The sequence below is a fragment of the Pongo pygmaeus genome, chromosome 8 (genome assembly GCF_028885625.2).
Source record: "Pongo pygmaeus isolate AG05252 chromosome 8, NHGRI_mPonPyg2-v2.0_pri, whole genome shotgun sequence".
Lineage (NCBI taxonomy): Eukaryota > Metazoa > Chordata > Mammalia > Primates > Hominidae > Pongo > Pongo pygmaeus.
Genome location: NC_072381.2, coordinates 92,641,545 through 92,661,526, shown reverse-complemented (window position 1 = coordinate 92,661,526; position 19,982 = coordinate 92,641,545). Strand labels below are relative to the sequence as shown.

Below are 19,982 nucleotides of genomic sequence, written 5' to 3'. Positions count from 1 at the left end.
TGGATGAAATGTTCTGTAAATGTCTGTTAGGTCTACTTGGTCTAATGGTCAGTTTAAATCCAATGTTTGTTTGTTAATTTTCTGTTCAGATGATCTGTCTGATGCTGAGATTGGGTTCTTGAAGTCCCAATTATTATTGTATTGGAGTCTATCTGTCCCCTTTTTATTCTTTTTGAGACAGGGTCTCACTCTGTCACCCAATCTATTAGGCAGTTCTCGCATTGCCATGAAGAAATACCTGAGACTGGGTAATTTATTTAAAAAAAAAAAAAAGAGTTTTAATTAGCTCACAGTTCTGTAGGCTGTACAGGAAACAGTGCTGGCATCAGCTTCTGGGGAAGCCTCAGGGAGCTTTTACTCACGGCAGAAGGCAAAGCAGCAGCAGGCACAGCACATGACAATAGCAGAAGCAAGAAAGACAGGGGGTGGGGGGAGGTGTCACACACTTTTAAATGACCAGATCTTGTGAGAACTCACTATCACAAAGACAGCACCAAGCCCTGAGGGATCTGCTGTCATGATCCAAACATCTCCCACCAGGCCTCATCTCCAGCACTGGTGACTATAATGCAACATGAGATGTGGGTGGTGACAAATATCCAAACTACATCGTTCTAACCCTAGCCCCTCTCAAATCTCATGTCTTTCTCACATTGCAAAATATAATCATGCTTCTCAACAGTACCCCAAAGTCTTAACTCATTCCAGCATTACCTCAAAAGTCCATAGTCTCATCGGAGACAAGGCAAATCCTTTCCACCTATGAGCCTGTAAAATAAAAACAATTTAGTTACTTTCAAGATACAATGGGGGTATAGGGTTTGGATAAACATTCCTGTTCCAAAACGAGGAAATAGACCAAAAGAAAGGGGCTACAGGCCCTATGCAAGTTTGAAACCCAGCAGGGCAGTTATTAAACATTAAAGCTACAAAATAATCTCCTTTGACTCCATTTCCCACATCCAGGGCACACTGGTGAAAGGAGTGGGCTCCCAAGGTCTTTGGCAGCTCTACCTCTGTGGATTTTCAGGGTTCAACCCCCAGGGCTGCTCTCATTGGTTGGAGTTGAATGCATGCAGGTTTTCCAGGTGCAGGGTGCAAGCTGCTGGTAGATTGCCCATTCTGGGGTCTGAAGGACAGTTGCCCCATCCCAGAGCTCCACTAGTCAGTGCCCCATTGGAGAGTCTGTGTGAGGACTCCAATCCCATATTTCTCTTCCACACTGTCCTAGTAGAGGTTCTCTGTGAGGGTTCTGCCCCTGCAACAGGCTTTTGTCTGGGCACCTAGGCTTTACTATACACTTTCTGAAATCTAGGCAGAGGCTGCCAAGCCGCCTTAACTCTTAAATTGTTTGCACCTGCAGGCTTAACACCACATGGAAGCCACCAAGGCTTACAGCTTGCATTTTCTGAAGTGGCAGCTTGAACTGTACATGGGTGCCTTTGAGCCAGGGCTGGAGCTGGAGCTGGAGCAGCTGGGATGTGGAGAGCAATGTCCCAAGGCTGCATAAGGCAATGGTGCCCCAGGCCTGGCATAGGAAACCATTCTTCCCTCATAAGCCTCCAGGCCTGTGATGGGAGGGGCTGCCAGAAGGTCTTTGAAATGGCTTTGAGGCATTTTCACCTTGTATATTAGCATTTGCCTCCCTTTTAGTTATGCAAACATCTTTAGTAAGTGGTTCTCCTATAGTCTGCTTTAATTCCTCTCCCCAAAAAGCTTTATTTTTCTCTACCACATGACTAGGCTGCAAATTTTTCAAACTATTACACTCTGCTTCCTGTATAAATATAATTTCCAACTTTAAGTCATTTTTTTGTTCCTGTAACCAAGTGTAGGCTGTTAGAAGCAGTCACACCACTTCTTGAACACTTTGTGGATTGGAAATTTCTTCTGCCAGATCCTCTAGGTCATCACTCTCAAGATCAAACTTCCACAGATTTCTACGGCATAAACAGAATGCAGCCAAGCTCTTTTCCAAGACATAACACACATGATCTTTGCTCCAGTTCCCAATAAGTTCCTCATTTCCATCTGAGATCTCGTCAGCCTGGACTTCACTGTCCATATCACCATCAGCATTTTGGTCACAACAATTTAACCAGTCTCTAATAAGTTCCAAGCCTTCCCTCATCATCCTATCTTCTTCTGAGCCCTCCAAACTCTCCCAACTTCTGCCTGTTACCCAGTTCCAAATCTGCTTCCCAATCTTCAGGTATCTTTATAGCAATATCCAACTCCTTGGTACCAATTTTCTGTGTTAGGCTATTCTTGTATTGCTAGAAAGAAATACTTGAGACTGGAAAATTTATAAAGAAGAGAGGTTTCATTGGCTTACAATTCTGCAGGCTGTATAGGAAACAGTGCTGTCATCAGCTTCTGGGGAGGGTTCAGGAAACTTATACTCATGGCAGAAGGTGAAGCTGGAGCAGGTACATCACATGATGAAAGCAGGAGCAAGAAAGAGATTGAGGGGATTGGTGCCACACATTTAAAATGACCAGATTTCATGAGAACTCATGATCATGAAGACAGCACCAAGCCATGAGGAATCTGCTCCCGTAATCCAAACACCTTCCACCAGGATCCACTTCCAGTATTGGGGATTACAATTGAACATGAGATTTGGTCAGAGAGAAACACCCAAACTATATCACTCAGGCTGGAGTGCAGAGACACAACCACAGCTCATTGTAGTCTTTACCTCCTGGGCTCAAGCAATCCTCCCACCTTGGCCTCCCAAACTGCTGGGATTAAAGGTGTGAGCCACTGTGCCTGACCCCTATCTCTCCCTTTAAATCTAATAATATTTGCTTTATATATCTGGTTTCTCTGGTGTTGGGTGCATATATGTTTGGAATATTATATCCTCTTGCTGAATTTATCCCTTTATCATTATATAGTAACCTTCTTTGTCTCTTTTTACAGTTTTTGACTTAAAGTCTGCTTTATCCGATGTAAGATAGCTACTTCTGCTTGCTTTTCATTTCAATTTGCATGGAATATCTTTTTTCATCCCTTTACTTTCTATGTCTCTTACAGGTAAGATGAGTTTCTTGTAGTCAGCATATAGTTGGCCTATGTGTTTTTAATCCATTCAGCTGGTCAATATCTTTTAAGTGCAAAGTTTAATCTGTTTATATTCAAGGTTATTATTGATATGTAAAGGTTTATTCTTTTCATTTTATTAAACAATTTCTGGTTGTTTTGTCTATCCTTTGTTCCTTTCGTTCTCTTTGTTTATCAATGTGGTTTGGTGATTTTCTTATTGGTAAGAGTTGAGTCTTATTTTCCTTTATTTGTGTCTTTGTTCTACCAGGAGTTGTTATATTTTCATGTATTTTCATAATGGTAGATAACATGCTTTCACTTCCAGGTATAGAACTCTCTTAAGCATTTCTTGCAGTATCAGTCTAGTGGTGATGAATTCCCTCAGCTTTTGCTTATCTGGGAAATACTTTATTTGTTCTTCATTTATGAAGGATAATTTTGCTGGGTATGTCTTCTGCTGGCAGCTTTTCATTCAGCATTTTGAATATATCATCCCATTCTCTCCTGGCCTATAAGGTTTCTGCTGAGGAGTCAGCTGTTAGTCTGATGAGGGTTCCTTTATAGGTGACAAGATGCTTTACTCTTGTGTTTAGAATTCTCTATGTCTTTGACTTTTGACAGTTTGACTATAATGTGCCATGAAGACCTTTTTGCATTGTATTTGCTTGAGGTTCTCAAGAGACTCAAGTATCTAGATGTCTAAATTTCTTGCTAGTCTTGAGAAGTTTTTAGCTATTATTTTGTTAAATAGGTTTTCTAACATTTTTGTTTTCTCTTTTCCTTCTGGGACTCCAAAAGTTTAAATATTTGGTTGCTTTATAGTGTCCCATATGTCATACAGGCTTTTCTCTCTCTTTTTTATTTTTTGCTTTATTTTTGTCTGACCGGGTTATTTCAAAAGATTTATATCTTCAAATTCTGAGGTTCTTTCTTCTGCTTAATCTAGGCTATTATTGAAGCTTTTGAATGCATTTTGTATTTCATTCACTGAATTCCTCAGTTCCAGAATTTGTTTGGTTCTTTTTTATGATATCTCTTTGTTGAATTTTTCATTCATATTCTGAAATTTTTCTGATTTCTTTGTTTTTCAGTATTCTCTTGTATCTCACTGAGTTTCTTTAAAATCAATATTTTGAATTCTTTTTCCAGGATTGTTTTTGATTAGGATCTGTTCTTGGAGAACTATTGTTTCTTTGAAGATGTCATATTTTCTTACATTTTCAATGTTTCCTGTGTTCTTACATTGATATCTGTACATGTTGTTTAACAGTCATTTCTTTCAATTTTATGAATTTGCTTTAGTATAGGAGGACTTTTTCCTGAAGATGTATCTATGGTTTTGGTTGGGGAGTGCACATTGACTTTAATTCTAGGTGCAAGCAGTAGGATAGTCTCTGTATGATTTCTTTGGCTGTAAGCAGCATCAGTAGTATCTATGATTTCCTTGATGGCTTAGGGTACAGTTATTAATGGAGACTGTGGTGAAGTTTTGCTGGGGACTGAGATCCCTCATGGTCCAATCTTCAGACCCCAGTGGGCTGAGCCTGCTTGTCCTTGGGTCCCAAGGTGGCATATGCTGGCACCGGTGTCAGCAAGTCCAGGCAGGCCAGTTCTTGAGCCTCCAGGTGGCTTGTCTGAATACCAGTAGTGGCAGTAATGGTAGCTGTGGGGGTGAGCATGTTCTCAGGCCTCTGGGCAGTTGGCATGTTCTAGGCAATGGCAGTAGCAGTACTGGGATGACTCTCTGGGTCCCAAGTGGTATGTGCTGCTATTGGTGGTGGCTGTGATAGCCTGGGTAGGCTAGTTTCCAGGCCCCCAGGTAGCATGTGCAGGTTAGTGCCAGCTGTGGTGGTAGCAGCAGGTTGGGTAGGATCAATCTCAGGCTCCCTAGAGGAGTGCTCAGGTGCCAATGGTGGTGGGCTGGGCTTGGCAATCCCTAAGCCCCTAGATTACATGCTCTGACATGGGGTGGGGGCCAAGCCAGTCTGAGCAGACTTGTCCTCAGGCCACCTGATGGTGTGTGCAGGTGCCTGCCATGGTAGGCAGTGGTGGGGCAATCTCAAGGCCCCTGGTGGAATGCTCGAGTGAGGTGGCAGCAGTCATGCTGTGGCCCTGCCACTGGGGAGGATAGGGCACAATCATCCTACTTGTGTTTCAGTCCTGACGGCAGCAGTCCATGCTTCACCTGTGCCTTAGCCCTGGAGCTGCGGAGCCTCAGGGCAATGTGTAGCCTGTTGGGGGCTGGGCTGTCATAATGGTGCCTTGCTGTAGCTGCTTATGGTTTGGTGGAGGGGGGAAGTGGGACCCGATGCAAGCTCCATCCTTGGAGCTGTGCCATTGCATGGTCTCCAGGTAGCTCCCTCTGTTAGTTTCAGGGCCTGGGAGGGCTCAAGAGCCCTCCTGTGGCTAAGATAGAAGAATATTGTGGTGGGAATGTGGTCTACTGGGGGTTTCTCACTTACCCTTTCCCCACACTGGGGAGTCTCTCCTGGCTCCCAGCTGATCCCAGCCAAGCAGCCTGCCTTACTTTCCTCTCCTTCCTTGCCTTAGGTGTTTCCTGTCACTTTTCTGTTGACTTCCAGTGTTCTCTCAGATGATCTATTTAAAGTGTGATTTATTTACTCACCATTTTGGTTTCTAGTACTGGAGAAGGCAAGTACAAAATGCATCTAGTCAGCCATCCTTCCTCATACAACACACTTTTAAAATGGGCAAAATATTTGAACAGGCACTTTACCAAAGAAGATATATGAATAATGAATAAGTACATATAAGTACATTAAAATATATTCAACATGCAATCCTCTAAAAGACTTAGGAAAATTCTCATATGATGGTGATGACAAGATTTTAAAAATCTTTCCAACCCATCACCCCCACCCCGCATAAAAACAGCAACTAAAGTGGCAAATGGGTACAGTGATATGTGCCTGTACTCACAGATACTGGGGAGGCTGAGGCGGGAAGATCACTTGAACCTAGGAGTTTGAGATGAGTTGGAGCAACACAGAGGGACTCCATCTCAAAAAAAAAAGGAAAGAGAGAAAATAGAAAAAAAAGGCTGGTGTGAAGGGAGCTGTTTCAATTGATCGTTCAGTCACAGATCAAACTCCTTGTTTCTAATTCTTCCCTCTTCTCACTACTACACTTGACTAGTCTTAAATAAAATGAAAAAACCCACAGACAACATCTACAACAAAACTATGTGGTAAATTATCCCCAATGTTAGTAACAAGTGCTTGGTGCTGCAACGAGAAACTAGCACTTAGACAGAAAATTTTTTAGCAAGGCAAACTTACTTTTGCAGAAGGGTGCTGCCTGCATCTGTCTGATTGCAAGAGCACATTGAACAAAGGAGAGAAGGGTTTTATTCCTAATGCAGCTTGTCTCTACTACTGTGTCCTGTCTTTGTTGGCTGGAGTTGGACCGCACAATCTAAACTGAACCTGATTGGCTAACTTGAAAGACAGCTTTGGCAGGAAGAGCCGTCACAGCGGGAGGGGTAAATTACAGAGTGAGTAGTAGATGTGGGCTCTGTAGATAAGGACTGGTGGGAGAGTTGTTTACTGGAACTAGGAGCAGGGAGGCACAAAGGATAAGGAAGTTGGACCTTGAAAGTAGAGAACAAATAAACTAAACAAACTAAACTTTTGAAGAGAAACTTCTCTTGGATCTGACACCCAAGAATTTCCAAATCTGATAAGCCACTGATGGTTATTAAGACCTCCACTGCATAAACATCATCTTTGTAGAAAGCAGCAGAAGGAAGCTTTGGGTAGCTAATGGACCTAAGAACTGAGGAACTCCCAAGTCACCCAAAGGTACTCACTGAAAATGCAGAGGACCAACAGACAACAGCTGTTGTACAATAGGTTTACCTTAAGTGATGAAAGGACTTGAGCAGGTGGGCCCTATGGGTTCTCAAACTTTACCAGCTGAAGTCCCCTTCCAGGATACACCCCTGCTTTGAGGAGACTCCCCTGGGAATAAAAATCCCTACTAAATAGGACAGGGACAAAAAGGGTAAAGGAAAGAGAAGATCCAGATACAAATGGAGTGGGAACTGAATCAGATCTTAGAAAGGACAAGAAACAGCCCTCCTGACCAACTCCTTCCTGCCACACCCCCCAAACCGAGGTTCAGAAGAATGAATTAAAAGTAGATATATAGGCAAAGCTCACATATCGGCTTCCAAGTCCCCAGGTGATGCCACATTTGTGGCAAGGTCATCACTGGGAGATCAAATTTTATAGTCAGGTCCTCAGATTGGGAAATATTTTCAAGCAATGTCTGTATGTAATAATATTTTACTGATATAAAAACAACTGGTGGTCATGTGGTGACTGCTGTCACACAAATTGTTGTGATGACAGTCAAAGTGGCATACTCAGTTTATAAGATGGAGTAGGACAGAGATCATTGTCATGGGCAACATATGCAACTTGCCTCTGACAAGTCTGCAGCAAATTCTTGCCTTCTTCATCCCCCATAAAATTCTGCATCATAGATATCTGATAAACATCTGCCAGCTGCCATTGCTGTGTGTGCAATGAGCCTGGCTTTATGGACTCTACAGTTGAGTTACAGGAGTGAGGCTGTGAGGGCTGGCATATGCAGATTACAACTATTTGACTAAATACAGATGGGGTGGAGGGTAGATTAGAGGCATAAAATTCTAATTCAAGAACACAAACCATCCTTCTTTTGGGAATCCTCCTAAGACGGAAGACTTCCTAAGGGACATTGTTTCTAAAACAGGACTAACAATTAACACATAACTCTATGTATGTACATAAAATATTTAAGGGCAAAAAATATTTTATCTTCAGTGCCTAATCCCATGCCTGTTAGGTAGTTATTGCTCAAAAGGGTTATAAAGCAATGAAAGGGAAAATAAATAAACAATGTAACTATAGTTCCCATTATTCTGAAATCCAAACAACTTTGAATTTCCAACAAGGTCTGAGATGTGCTTTGCTTTAAAATTCTACAAATACATTTCTAAGGGACAGCAGAAGAATCAATTAACTTGTCCCACCCTCCTGGTTAACTCAGAAAGCCTTCTAGACCAGGTGCATAGTACAGTCAGCTGAGCCTGGAGAAACAGAATTGATTTGTCTTAGAAAAGGTCATAGAAGAGGCTGACACTTTCTTTTTCTTTCCATTTCCTGCTAAGCATGCAACTTCACAGCCTCAGTAATTATGGAGGCCGAGAATTATAGAGGCCAATGGCTACAGAAAAGGCCAAAGGGTAGCAGCATATTCGAAACATTTTTTATTGCAGTGGTGTGCAGAATCAAGAATTAGTTGCAATCATTCTATGTTACTGGAACAATCTGCACATCAAAACACCCCACATAAACTAGGTCCAAATTCCACTTCAACCACTGATATTGCTGTAACAAATTTGAATAGTGCTTATCATACGGAAAAAAAAAGGTACCTTCTTCTTTCATATACCCTATCTTTGTATAAACAGGTCAAAGAAGGAAGATCAGTCAAACTCAACATTGTTGTAATATGTGATTGCTGACGCCAGTTCTCTGCACTTTGGGCTCTTCCCTTACGAGGTTTAAATATATGCCCAGGCTAGGTGTGGTGTCTCATGCCTGTAATACCACACTTTGTGAGACTGAGGCAGCAGGTGGATCACTTGAGGTCAGGAGTTCAAGACCAGCCTGGCCAACATGGTGAAATCCCATCTCTACCAAAAATATAAAAATTAGCTGGATGTGGTGGCACATGCCTGTAATCACAGCAACTCGGGAGGTTGAGGCAGGAGAATCGCTTGAACCCAGGAGGCGGAGGTTGCAGTGATCCAAGTTTGCCCCACTGCACGCCAGCCTGGGTGATAGAGCTAGACTCCCTCTAAAAAAAAAAAAAAAAAAAAAAAAAAAAAGGCCAGAGGCAGCAGCTACCAAGGGTCATCTGGCGTTTTCTAGCATTTCTTTGATTCATCATTCATCAATTATTCTGTTTACTACAGGGTCTTCAACACAAAGTTGAAATGACCTCAATTTCCTCATCTGCAAAATGGGTTTTATACTAGCAAACTTCACAGTGCTGTAAAGAGGATTAAGTAGAAAAACAAAGTACAACCTATAGTGCTTGGCAAGTGTAGATATTTCTCTTACCTAATGGCAACTATTATTTAATACATGATTTATTTTACAGATTACTTAATTAACATCAGGTACATTGCTGAGTATTGAGAATTACAAAGTACTTTGATACATTATGCTCTGTAATATGAGATGATTTTCTTTTAAGACTGGACTTTACTCACCTGTGTTTGCACAAATACCAACAAATACATGTACCCAGGTCTATAATAGTGCTTATAAAATACTTTGTAATTTAAACCAAAAAGTATTTGAGACAGATATCAATCGATTTAGGCTTATTTTGCCAAGGTTAAGGACCCCGCCCATGACACAGCCTCAAGAGGTCTTGAGAACGTGAGCCCAACGTGTTTGGGTTACGGGTCTTGGTTTTATACATTTTACGAAGGCAGAAGTTACAAGCAAAGGCAGAAATTGATACATGGAAGGTATACATTGGTTCAGCCCAGAAAGGCAGGACATCTTGATGTGGGAGGGCTTCCAGGTCATAGGTGGATTCCAAGATTTCCTACCTGGGCAATTGGTTGAAAGAGTTAAGCTTTGACTGAAGAGGTGAAGTCAGCATAAATAAATGTCAAAGTTGGGGGAGGTTGTGGAAGCCAAGATTCTTATGTAGATGAAGCTTCCATGTAGCAGGCTTCAGACAGAATAGATGGTAAATATCTCTTGTCGAAACTTAAAAGGTGTCAGACTCTGGAAAAGACCTAGCAAGGGAAGGAGATTCTCTACAGAAGGCAGATTTCGTCCACAAGAGACAGCTTTGCAGGGCCATTTCAAAATATGTCAAAGAAATTTATTTTGGGGTAAAATGCTTTGATTTCCTTCAGGGCCTGCTGATCCTGTACCAGTCAGGTTGGAATTTGGTATCTTATTGCTAGAGTCTGTTTTGTCATTGTTACGATCTCTATTTTCACATTAATGCTGGTCAGTTGTTCCTGAACTTCAAAGGGAGGATGTAACAAGGTATGTCCAACCCCTTCTTCCTGTGATGGCTTGAACTAGTTGTTCAGGTTTCTTGGAATTCCTTAGCCAAGAAGGGGTCCATTCAGTCAGTTGGGGGGCTTAGAATTTTTTTTTTCGTTTAATCAGTTTTTAGACCTGTTAAACAATCCTTTGAAACATCATGTAGGCCACAGGGCTGGAGGACAGCCATGCTTCCATGCTTCCAGCTATTTTTCAAGAGCTAGGCTGATAGCAACTAGACTTGAAAAGTGAGTTTTACTGACTTGCCTATCTCCAGCAGGTGACTGAGGCAAAAATTGGCAGTCTATTTGAGAAGTTCCACAGTGTTGGCTGGTCTACCCTCATTTTCCTAACTAGAAAAACCTAAAGTCTTGCAACCAGAGTAATAGGGATGTATTAATAGAATCCTAGCTGCTTCTGGAAACTATATCTAAATCTGGGAGTTTTGTGTATTATCTCTTAGTAAGGAAAAGGCAGAGAAAGCTGTTGTTTCTATCTTACTTTCTTATGTCCTGCCCCAAGGATCTCAACTTCTCTTCTCAGTCTTTTCAGTCTCATAGCACTGAAGTAGGAAGAAAAGCTGAGACAGTTGTTTCTTCCCACTATAAATGGCACTGGGTGGTGTGACTATCTAAAATAGACTAATTAGAAAACCAGGCCCTTAACCTAATTTTCATAATGCAAATACTGACAGAAAGCTTCAGGGAGCAAAGCTGCACAGACAGAAGAGAAAAAAACACTATCCTGTCTCACCAAAACTAGGCTTCTCATCTCAGGAAGGCAAAAGACAGAAAAATATCTAAGAGAAAGAATCCAACAGGTGTGGTGGCTCACACTTGCAATCCCAGCACTTTGGGAGGTTGCGGTGAGAGGATTGCTTGAGCCTAGGAGTTCAAGACCAGCCTGGGCAACATATTGAGACCCTGTCTCTACAAAAGATAAAAAAAAAAATGATCAGGGCATGGTGTCAAACATCGGTAGTCCCAGCTACTTGGGAAGCTGATGTGGGAGGATCACTTGAGGCCAGGAGGTCAAGGCTGCAGTGAGCCATGATTGTGCCATTGTACTCCAGCCTGGGTGACAGACTGTATCTCAAAAAATAATAATTAAAAAAAACCCACAAAAAATAGGAAAAAGAAAAAGAAAAAGAAACTAATGGTCTCTCAAAGGAAGAGCAACTATGGCTGGAGCAAAATTAGCTGTTTCCAATTAACAACCTTTTTATCAATTAAATAGATTTTCTTATCTGTACGTATCCAAGGATATATTTCACCAGTATATACTTATCTAATTTACATCAAAACTGTTATTTTTTCCAGAATATTTGTTGAAAAAGTTTCCCAAAGCACCCAAATTGTTAATGCAGAGAAAAATCTATACTTTCATTCCAACTTAATTTTCCACATTAGCCATCTTAGAAATAATGTTAAATAAATAGCCGAATTCAACTTTACCAGTAGTATTACCCAATTCAGAAGGCTGTCATTTTAATGAACAAATATTTATTCTCCCAGTACAACAAAGAAAAGTGTGAACATGGATTGCTTGGGTCCAAATGGCTTAAAATCTGGGAAAGGGCCGGGTGCAGTGGCTCATGCGTGTAATCCCAGCACTTTGGGAGACTGATGTAGGAGGACCACTTGAGCCCAGGAGTTCAAAATCAGCCTGGGTAACACAGTGAGACCCCATCTCTACAATAAACTTAAAAATTAGCCGGGCATTGTGGAGTGTGCCTGTAGTCCCAGATACTTGGGAGGCTGGGGTGAGGGGAACACTTGAGCTGAGTTCGAGGCTGCAGTGAGCTATGATGGCACTACTGCACTCCAGGCTGGGCCACAGAGTGAGACTCTGTCTCTAAAAATAAAAATAAAATAAAACCTGAGAATGTAGTACATGGAAGATGTTGAATTGAGGCTAGTTTAAAGAATAAAATTAAGAATACTTCTATCTTAAAATAATTTCAGTAATGACAAAATAGTTATAGTTTTTAAAATTAACCTCTTCCCAAGTTGTCCAGTATGGAACTCAAACTATATCTTTAACTTGAAGAATATGACATCTCTTTTCCTGATGTGGAGTTCTGTCAAAAATACTACTATTCTCACACATACACAGAACAAAGCATAGCTAAATAGACTGAAGAGTGAAAGAGGCTGCCACATGAACGGAAGGAAACAAATGAATATGAGAAAAAGAACAGTTAACAGAGAGTTGGGTGATCTGTGATCTAAGTTCAGGGTAATAGTTAGATATAAGCAAATTGTATATGCAAGTAATGCAAATATTTTCAGCTTACATTTGGCAAAAGACAGCCCAAATTCCCACTATCATTAATGAACCACATGAAATACCATCTTACAAAAACGTGTTCTAAAACTGTACAGTTTATATTCTGGTTAGGTTATATGTAACTCTCACATCTCTAAGGGCATGCATTAGCAGTTCTGCAGTTTACAAAAGGAAAGCATTCAAATAAAGATATAACAGTGGAATATGCCTGGAAAAAATGAACTACTTTTTCCCTTACACATTGAGTTTTGATTTCAGTGTTAAAATTAAGATCAAGATCATCGACAAAAGCAGTATCAAGTAAGTGTGTGTTGGAGAGCAGGAACTTCAAAATGATGACATGACCATAGAAAACAGTAAATACAATACAATGCACATGTAGCTATAGATGAGACAGAAAAAATGGCTAATGTCCATAGAAATTAATCAACCAAAACGTCAAATCCTTAAAAATTAAATTTTGGCAAAACTGAGTAGTTTGGTCACCTATTACGAATGAACTCTTGTTAGCCAAAGATTTTTTTCAATGTTCAACTCTTCACATATCCTATCCTAGATAATACCTTTAGTTTTTATCTTGAGATTCTCATTTTAGACATTTCCTAAATAACACCAGAATAATATCACAACTTCTGTAACACTAGCAAAAATGGACCACGCTTAACCTCCATCCAGTATTTTCCTATGAAATATTTAAAATACATCTTTATAGAGTCAAAGATGACTATATAGTCCTATTGAACAATGAAATTTAATTCCTATGAAACTTTCATAGTCTTTGATATTTTGAAAAGTATTCAAAGGATACAAAATATTAAGTTAAGTGTTAGACAATAAATGTTTTCAGATCTTTTAAGATAAACTCCTTGAATAAAAAAAAACAAAACCCTAAGTTCATTCATCTTTATATGCCCACAGACTAAATGTATAGTGTTTGTATATAAAAGTACTCAACAGGCATTGATAAATTGAAGGTATTAATTTGCAATAAATGATCAGGATTTTTAAAAGTTTTGAAAAACAAACAGAGCAGTTAAAATAAATCACTAATTCAAGACTGATACAGAGAATGTAAGTCTTTGTATAGAAAAATTTAAAACTCCCACAATACTGCAAGCTTCCAGAATCAAGTATGCAGTGCAATGATGAATACTGAATTTTATGTTGATGGTTACCTCTAGGCAGGGTATAGGGGTAATAGAATCATGGAGGTATATAAAGTCCTCAAAACAGCTTATTTAAATCTAAAACAAATGTTATAATGTTAATTTTGATAAAACAGGATGGATATAGGTGCTCATCATTTTGTTTTCTTGTCTGCATATTTACATCTTTTTTAAAATGAGAACACCAGAACTTTGCAGAATCAGCAGTGTGTATTAATGCATCAGCAGCATTTACCAGCTAATCATCTATTTTATAAAACATCATTCATTTGAAGATCTCTGGTCTAAAGATCAGGGATCTCTGCATCTCAATTTCAATATACAGTTGTGACACTTAGATTTACAACTGAATACAATTTTTCCTCCACTGGTATTTAATTCCATGACTCACCACCCTATTGCCTGAAAGGAACCCAAATGGCATGTGTTAGTTTAATCCAAAATTTTTCAAAGTACATTCTCATTTACAATTGTCATAGATTGTAAATTGTCATAGATTATAAATGAGAAACTTTGAAAAATTTTGGATTAAACTAACACATGCCATTGGGTTCCTTTCAGGCTAGAGGGTGGTGAGTCATAGAATGTAGTACATGGAAGATGTTGAATTGAGGCTAGTTTAAAGAATAAAATTAAGAATCCTTTCATCTTAAAATACATTATTTCAGTAATGACAAATAGTTAAAGTTTTTAAAGTTAACCTTCTCTCAAGTTTTCCAGTATGGAACTCAAACTATAAATCTTTAATTGGAAGAATACGACATCTCTTTTCCTGCTGTGGAGTTACAATGTATGATGACTATAAATGAGAATGTACTCAGGTCAAGCAAGATAGAAAAAAATGTAATCTACTATAATGCCTCCTTTATTCATAATGCACAATAGAACATTAAAAGCCAGAGACATTCCATAGGATAACCCCATGTTTCCCAAGGTCACTTCAACCCAGGATCTTTTCTTTCTAACATTTATATCTTCCTTCTAGAATTTGTGTTCTGAGGAGAATATTTTATATATCATATCCATTCGGGAATAATTCAGTTTCTGAAAATCCCATGTTGAAATGGTCCTTTTTCATTTTTTCAGAGCACACATACTATATTTACAGCTCCCAATGCTTGTCAGCTTGTTTCTTTTACTTACTCATTAGTGCCACTTTTTTTAACCTTAGAAGATCTATTCAAAAAGGTATTGGCAAGGTCACATAACCCAACAGTTAATATGATATCATTTTAAAGGTGTTCCTGGGTCATATTTTGCAAACCAAAAGCAACACGAGGTTTTCTTACTAATAGAGAAAGCATTAAAAATCTTTTTATCTTTTCTCTAAATTAGCATATGATAACTTCATTGGCTAAAAAACAAATGACTAAGTATTAACTAGAAAATATTTCCACTATGGGTGATAAAAAAGATCTTATTGCCATTTTTTTTTAAGTCTCAAACTGATTTTTCCAATTTTATCAACTGAAGTTTGGCTTGAAAATATCCTAATCCAAGTCACATATGACAATCTGTACATAGACACATGGATATCCTTAACATGTATTGGTTTTCCTATGGTCTGTCTCCTTGAAAGCAAAGTACCGTAAAACTAGTAAGAGGAGACTCCAGTAGGGGATTTTGCTGCATGTTGTTTAATAAGAGTAACCACATATTTTTAAGAAAAATCTAAGATTTTCCTTTGAAATATATTACCTTTAAGGTGTATATGAATTAAAATAAAATGCATTAACAAATCCATTATTTGAGGAAATTTCTAGTCAAAGAAAATTGCTTTAAATTGCCAGGTGACAATAGTAAAGACTTGGAACCAACCCAAATGCCCATCAATGATAGACTGGATTAAGAAAATGTGGCACATATACACCATGGAATACTATGCAGCCATAAAAAAGGATGAGTTCATGTCCTTTGCAGGGACATGGATGAAGCTGGAAACCATCATTCTCAGCAAACTATCGCAAGAACAAAAAACCAAACACCGCATGTTCTCATTCATAGGTGGGAACTGAACAATGAGAACACTTGGACACAGGAAGGGGAACATCACACATTGGGGCCTGTCATGGGGTGGGGGGAGGGGTGAGGAATAGCATTAGGAGATATATCTAATGTAAATGACAAGTTAATGGGTGCAGCACACCAACATGGTGCATGTATACATAATGTAACAAACCTGCATGTTGTGCACATGTACCCTAGAACTTGAAAATATAATTAAAAAAAAATTAAAAAAAAAATTGCCAGGTGAGTCAAAGCTGCTTGAATTTCCAAACTTTTACCATCAATTATTGATTGTATTTTGACATGGAGAAGAGAAAAGTCCTGGTAGTAAAGTCACAAGAATTTTCTTTATTATAGCAAATACTTTCATGGCATTTGACAGAACTCAGAACTATTTATAAAGAAAGAAAGAAAAATCAAACAACCAAAAGATACATTTCATATAATAGGAAAATACAAAAATAGAAGCGAAGTGACAGAATGAAAAAGTTAGCTAAGCAATGGATTTGGAAAACTTCGATTCTAACTATCTGACTTGTTCCTAATTGTCCAAACATATAATAATTTAAGATGGTCTTTTGAGACTTCCTAGAAGTAAAAACGAATTACTGAGAAAATGTTCAAATATTTTATAAATAAATACCAAAAATATTTATTTTCATTGTACTTTCTGACTTGCTTCAGTGAAGGTGTCCTTTTACAACACTCTTTCTTGTTTCAAATTCTCATCTAGAGATGTTACTTTCTTCCAGAGTGATACTCCCAGCTTACCACAATATTCCTGATTAAGAAAATGCTAGAGCTGTCCTACCTGAGGAAAAGAAGAGAGAACTGCAGAACAATCTGTCAAGTTCCTAGACAGTTCAATCAAGTTAAGGATGGTCCAACTGAGATATTTTGTTACTCCAGCACTTTTCAAGTGTTATTATGAAATCATAATTCTATCTCAGTGTGAGATTTCTTATATAAGTAGGAAGAATTTCATTTCTGTAAACATTTGCAGGGCCAGCTGTTTCTCTAAATAGATTTGTTTCCCCTTAAGAGAGCTGCTCCAGTGAAAAACCTTTTCTTACATCTCATGTCCAAACCCAGAGAGAAACCCAATGTTTTTCTGTGAAAAGACAGAAATACTCAAGTAATATAAAAGCTTCCTGTAATCAAGGAATTGCCTACCTATTACAAGCATGTAATCACTCCTTGCAGATTCCTAAAGAATTAAAAATGTTCTTCAGTTACTCATAGTTCATCAGATGTACTGTTAGCCCTTGCTAATTCACATTCTTCACTGGTTTGACAACTCTGAAGGATGTCCTTGTAGTGGTTCCTCAGATCTTCATAAAATGAAACAGTTTCTTGTGAGTAAGCCAAAGGTAACACCTTTTCATTTAATAACATCTGCACTCGGAATTGTTCTTTAGGAGTCTTAGCATTTTCACAGTGGTAAAGCACAAATATCAGGTTCGAGGCATAAGGTACAATGAGACCGCTTCGGAACTTCCGATGCATTTGTTCTTTGTAATTGTAAGCTGTTAGAGGTTCCTTGTCTTTGAAGTAGCCCATGAGAGAAAGCAGTGGAAGAAGGGTCTCTGCATGACCAAACTGGAGGATGACTGGAGAGGAAATTGGCTGAGACCTTCAAACAGAAATTAACAGAAAATAAGGTATATATATTAATGTCATAGAACATAGTATTTACACTTAGGAGTAACTTTCCAATCCTTTTTTAGTTTAAATAATCCCATCTATTTTTTTAAATCTTTATATACATTACTCAAGCATACGGCTGAAATTCCGTGTGGCAGAGAACTAAACTTTTTATACTGAAAGTTAAGTTCCAAAATTCAGGATCACTGTACTGTTGTAAATCCATATAAAACAGTGTGCGTACATATTTTCCTTTAAGTTTAAAGACAGAGAAGTGTCTTACAGATATGGGAACTTGAAACAGATGTGTATTTCAACACTGTATTGCCTTTCTGTGCATAAAACTGAGCAACCTGGCCCTTAGTAAATATTACTCCATGGAGCTCTTTTGAATAAAGTGTTATTATTTTATTTATATCTAGGGAATAAGAACAAGCAATATTCAGTAAATGTCTTATCAAGTCTGAACAGGATTACATGGTAATTCATGTAATCCTTCAATGGTTTACAAAACCCACAAAAGGTTAGTGATGTAACCTATTGTGGCTGAAACAATGTGTCTCTGGTTGGGAGTGGGAGTATAAAGTGCCAGGAATACAAACCACTTTCAACACTGAGCTAAATCAATTCTTTTTCTTGAAGTTTTCTATGATTTTTTTTTTCCGGTAAAGAATTTTTATAAGAAGCAGTGAATGACTGCTTAACCTTTTACCTACCTTTATAGAAAAAAATACTATTTTTCTTAAATATAATTTGTAAACCTATTCAAACATGACTGTCTGACTTTTTGCCACCACTCATCAGGTTATCAATTTAGTGCATCTGGATTTTCTGGGAGGATAGAAGCAGCAGTTCTAGACCTTCCTGATTCCTTCGGCCCCCAACACACACAAACACAGCAAGCAGACAGCAAATCCAAAAACCCATGGGAAACATTTACAACATAACTAGGTGGAAAAGTATTCTCTACGCAACACTCCAAGTAGCATCCAACCTCAAGCACTAGATATTATCAGTATCTGTTGAAGAAAGCAGAGAGAAGCCACAGAGCATCTGAGCAATCTGAGAACAGGAGAATCCCAAACAGCCTACAGGTATTCACTGGAAGTGCTGTGTGTGAATTGGATACAGCAGCTCAAATTGGGAAGTATTTAGTCCTCTCCAGGACTTGGTGAGTGCAAGGCAGGCCTACAGTGAGGCCTGGGGCTAGAGAAACCTGGAGCTCCTATGAACTCTCCAAACACAGGGTTCACACTAGAGAAACTGCTGGGAGTGGAATTTCAGCCAAGCAGGAGAGGGACAGAAGAGATAAAGGAAAAAGTAAGTCTAGATGAAAGTGGGGGGAGGGGAACAGAGCCAGGAAATCTCAGAAAACAACCCATCATACTTCTGAACAGTACACACACCAGAATAGGGGGGGCTCTGTGAGATGAGACAAGCAATCTGACACAAACCTTTTTCTAAATGTTCAGGAAAACAATTCATATTAAAATAACTACAGAAAAGCATGTAAGAAAAATAAGGAGCAGAATAACTTCCATATATAAGAGTACGCTAAAAATATATACTCAAAAAGTACAATGAAACTGTTAACAGTATTTCAAAACAAACTAAAAGACAATTATTCACTACTTTCAGATTAATATTCTCTAAAAGGTGTAAAACTTAAAAGCCATTCATCAATAGGAGCGTACCAAGCCTCTCTTCATAACTGGTATACTTTAATTAGGTCATCTAAAATACCTAAAACCTGTATTTATTTCCAAGAAGCAACCTCTTAGGTCTGAAGTTACCAAGCAGTAGCATTCAGAACACAGCCACATTTAGTTTGATCAGCGTAAGTATTTTTAAATTTTACATTACTTATCAGTATTTAAAAATGGAGAGGTTTAAGATTCTTAAAAATCCAGATTTTTGCTCTTCTTAGAAATCTGAAAGATCTGGCAACACAAGTCCATATATACCCAAAAGACCATAATCAGCTAAACAGGAATAAGGTTACCCACCCTGTAGAGAGGGCATATACTTGTTGCACAGCACATGTTTCATTCCACATTGTCTAACATAGGATGAATTCATTCCTTTGTTACTTGCCTGGCCCCTTTATACATCTGAGTATATTCAAGTCTAAGCTAACACTACTGTCACCATCTAAATAATGAAATTTAATAAGGATACAAGTTAAAAGAAAAACAAGTAATATAAATATACTGGTTTACATTTTAAATCCTTTAGCCATTAGGTAGAAACCTCAAAGCCAGAAGCAATCCTAAATTCAACTTTCAGTTATTGCTCTCCATGGAATCTATTAGCACACAAAACAGGTCAGGGAGGATAGCAGTAACAGCAGCAACACCTCCACTGTCTAACCAGAAGAATTTACTGTCAGTAACTCTCTCCTCTTTCCCCCACGGAAGAACTCTAATAAACTGGGGACAAGATATGACAATATATCCAAACTATTGTCATTTCAGCAAGTGATTTATATGCCATTAGTAAACTTTACATTCTTTTTTCTACCAAGTGTCTGAGATCCAGTGCATAATTTACACTATGGACAGCTTCACTCAGACCAGCCGCTTTTTAAGCACCAAACAACCACATGTTGCTGGTGGCTACTGTGTCGGAGAGCACAGGACAGACAGTGTTATGGACAGTCTTACATACTTAGATTCAAAAGTTAGTCAAATAAATAGCAAATAGGAGAAAAGATACAAGACAAATAAAAACACACACATGAAAA

General features: G+C 38.6%; 1 protein-coding gene across 2 annotated transcripts in view; it reads right to left on the bottom strand.

The window, feature by feature from the left end:
* Positions 1-15,923: 15,923 nt before the first annotated feature.
* The window catches only part of MINPP1 (multiple inositol-polyphosphate phosphatase 1), a 48,714-nt gene continuing 44,655 nt past the window's right edge, over positions 15,924-19,982 (bottom strand). For both annotated transcript variants that reach the window (XM_054436220.2, XM_063669972.1), the window contains one exon: positions 15,924-17,228. In XM_054436220.2, coding sequence (XP_054292195.1) covers positions 16,832-17,228 — 397 coding nt within the window. In that variant the 3' untranslated portion in view covers positions 15,924-16,831. The remainder of the gene's footprint in view (positions 17,229-19,982) is intronic.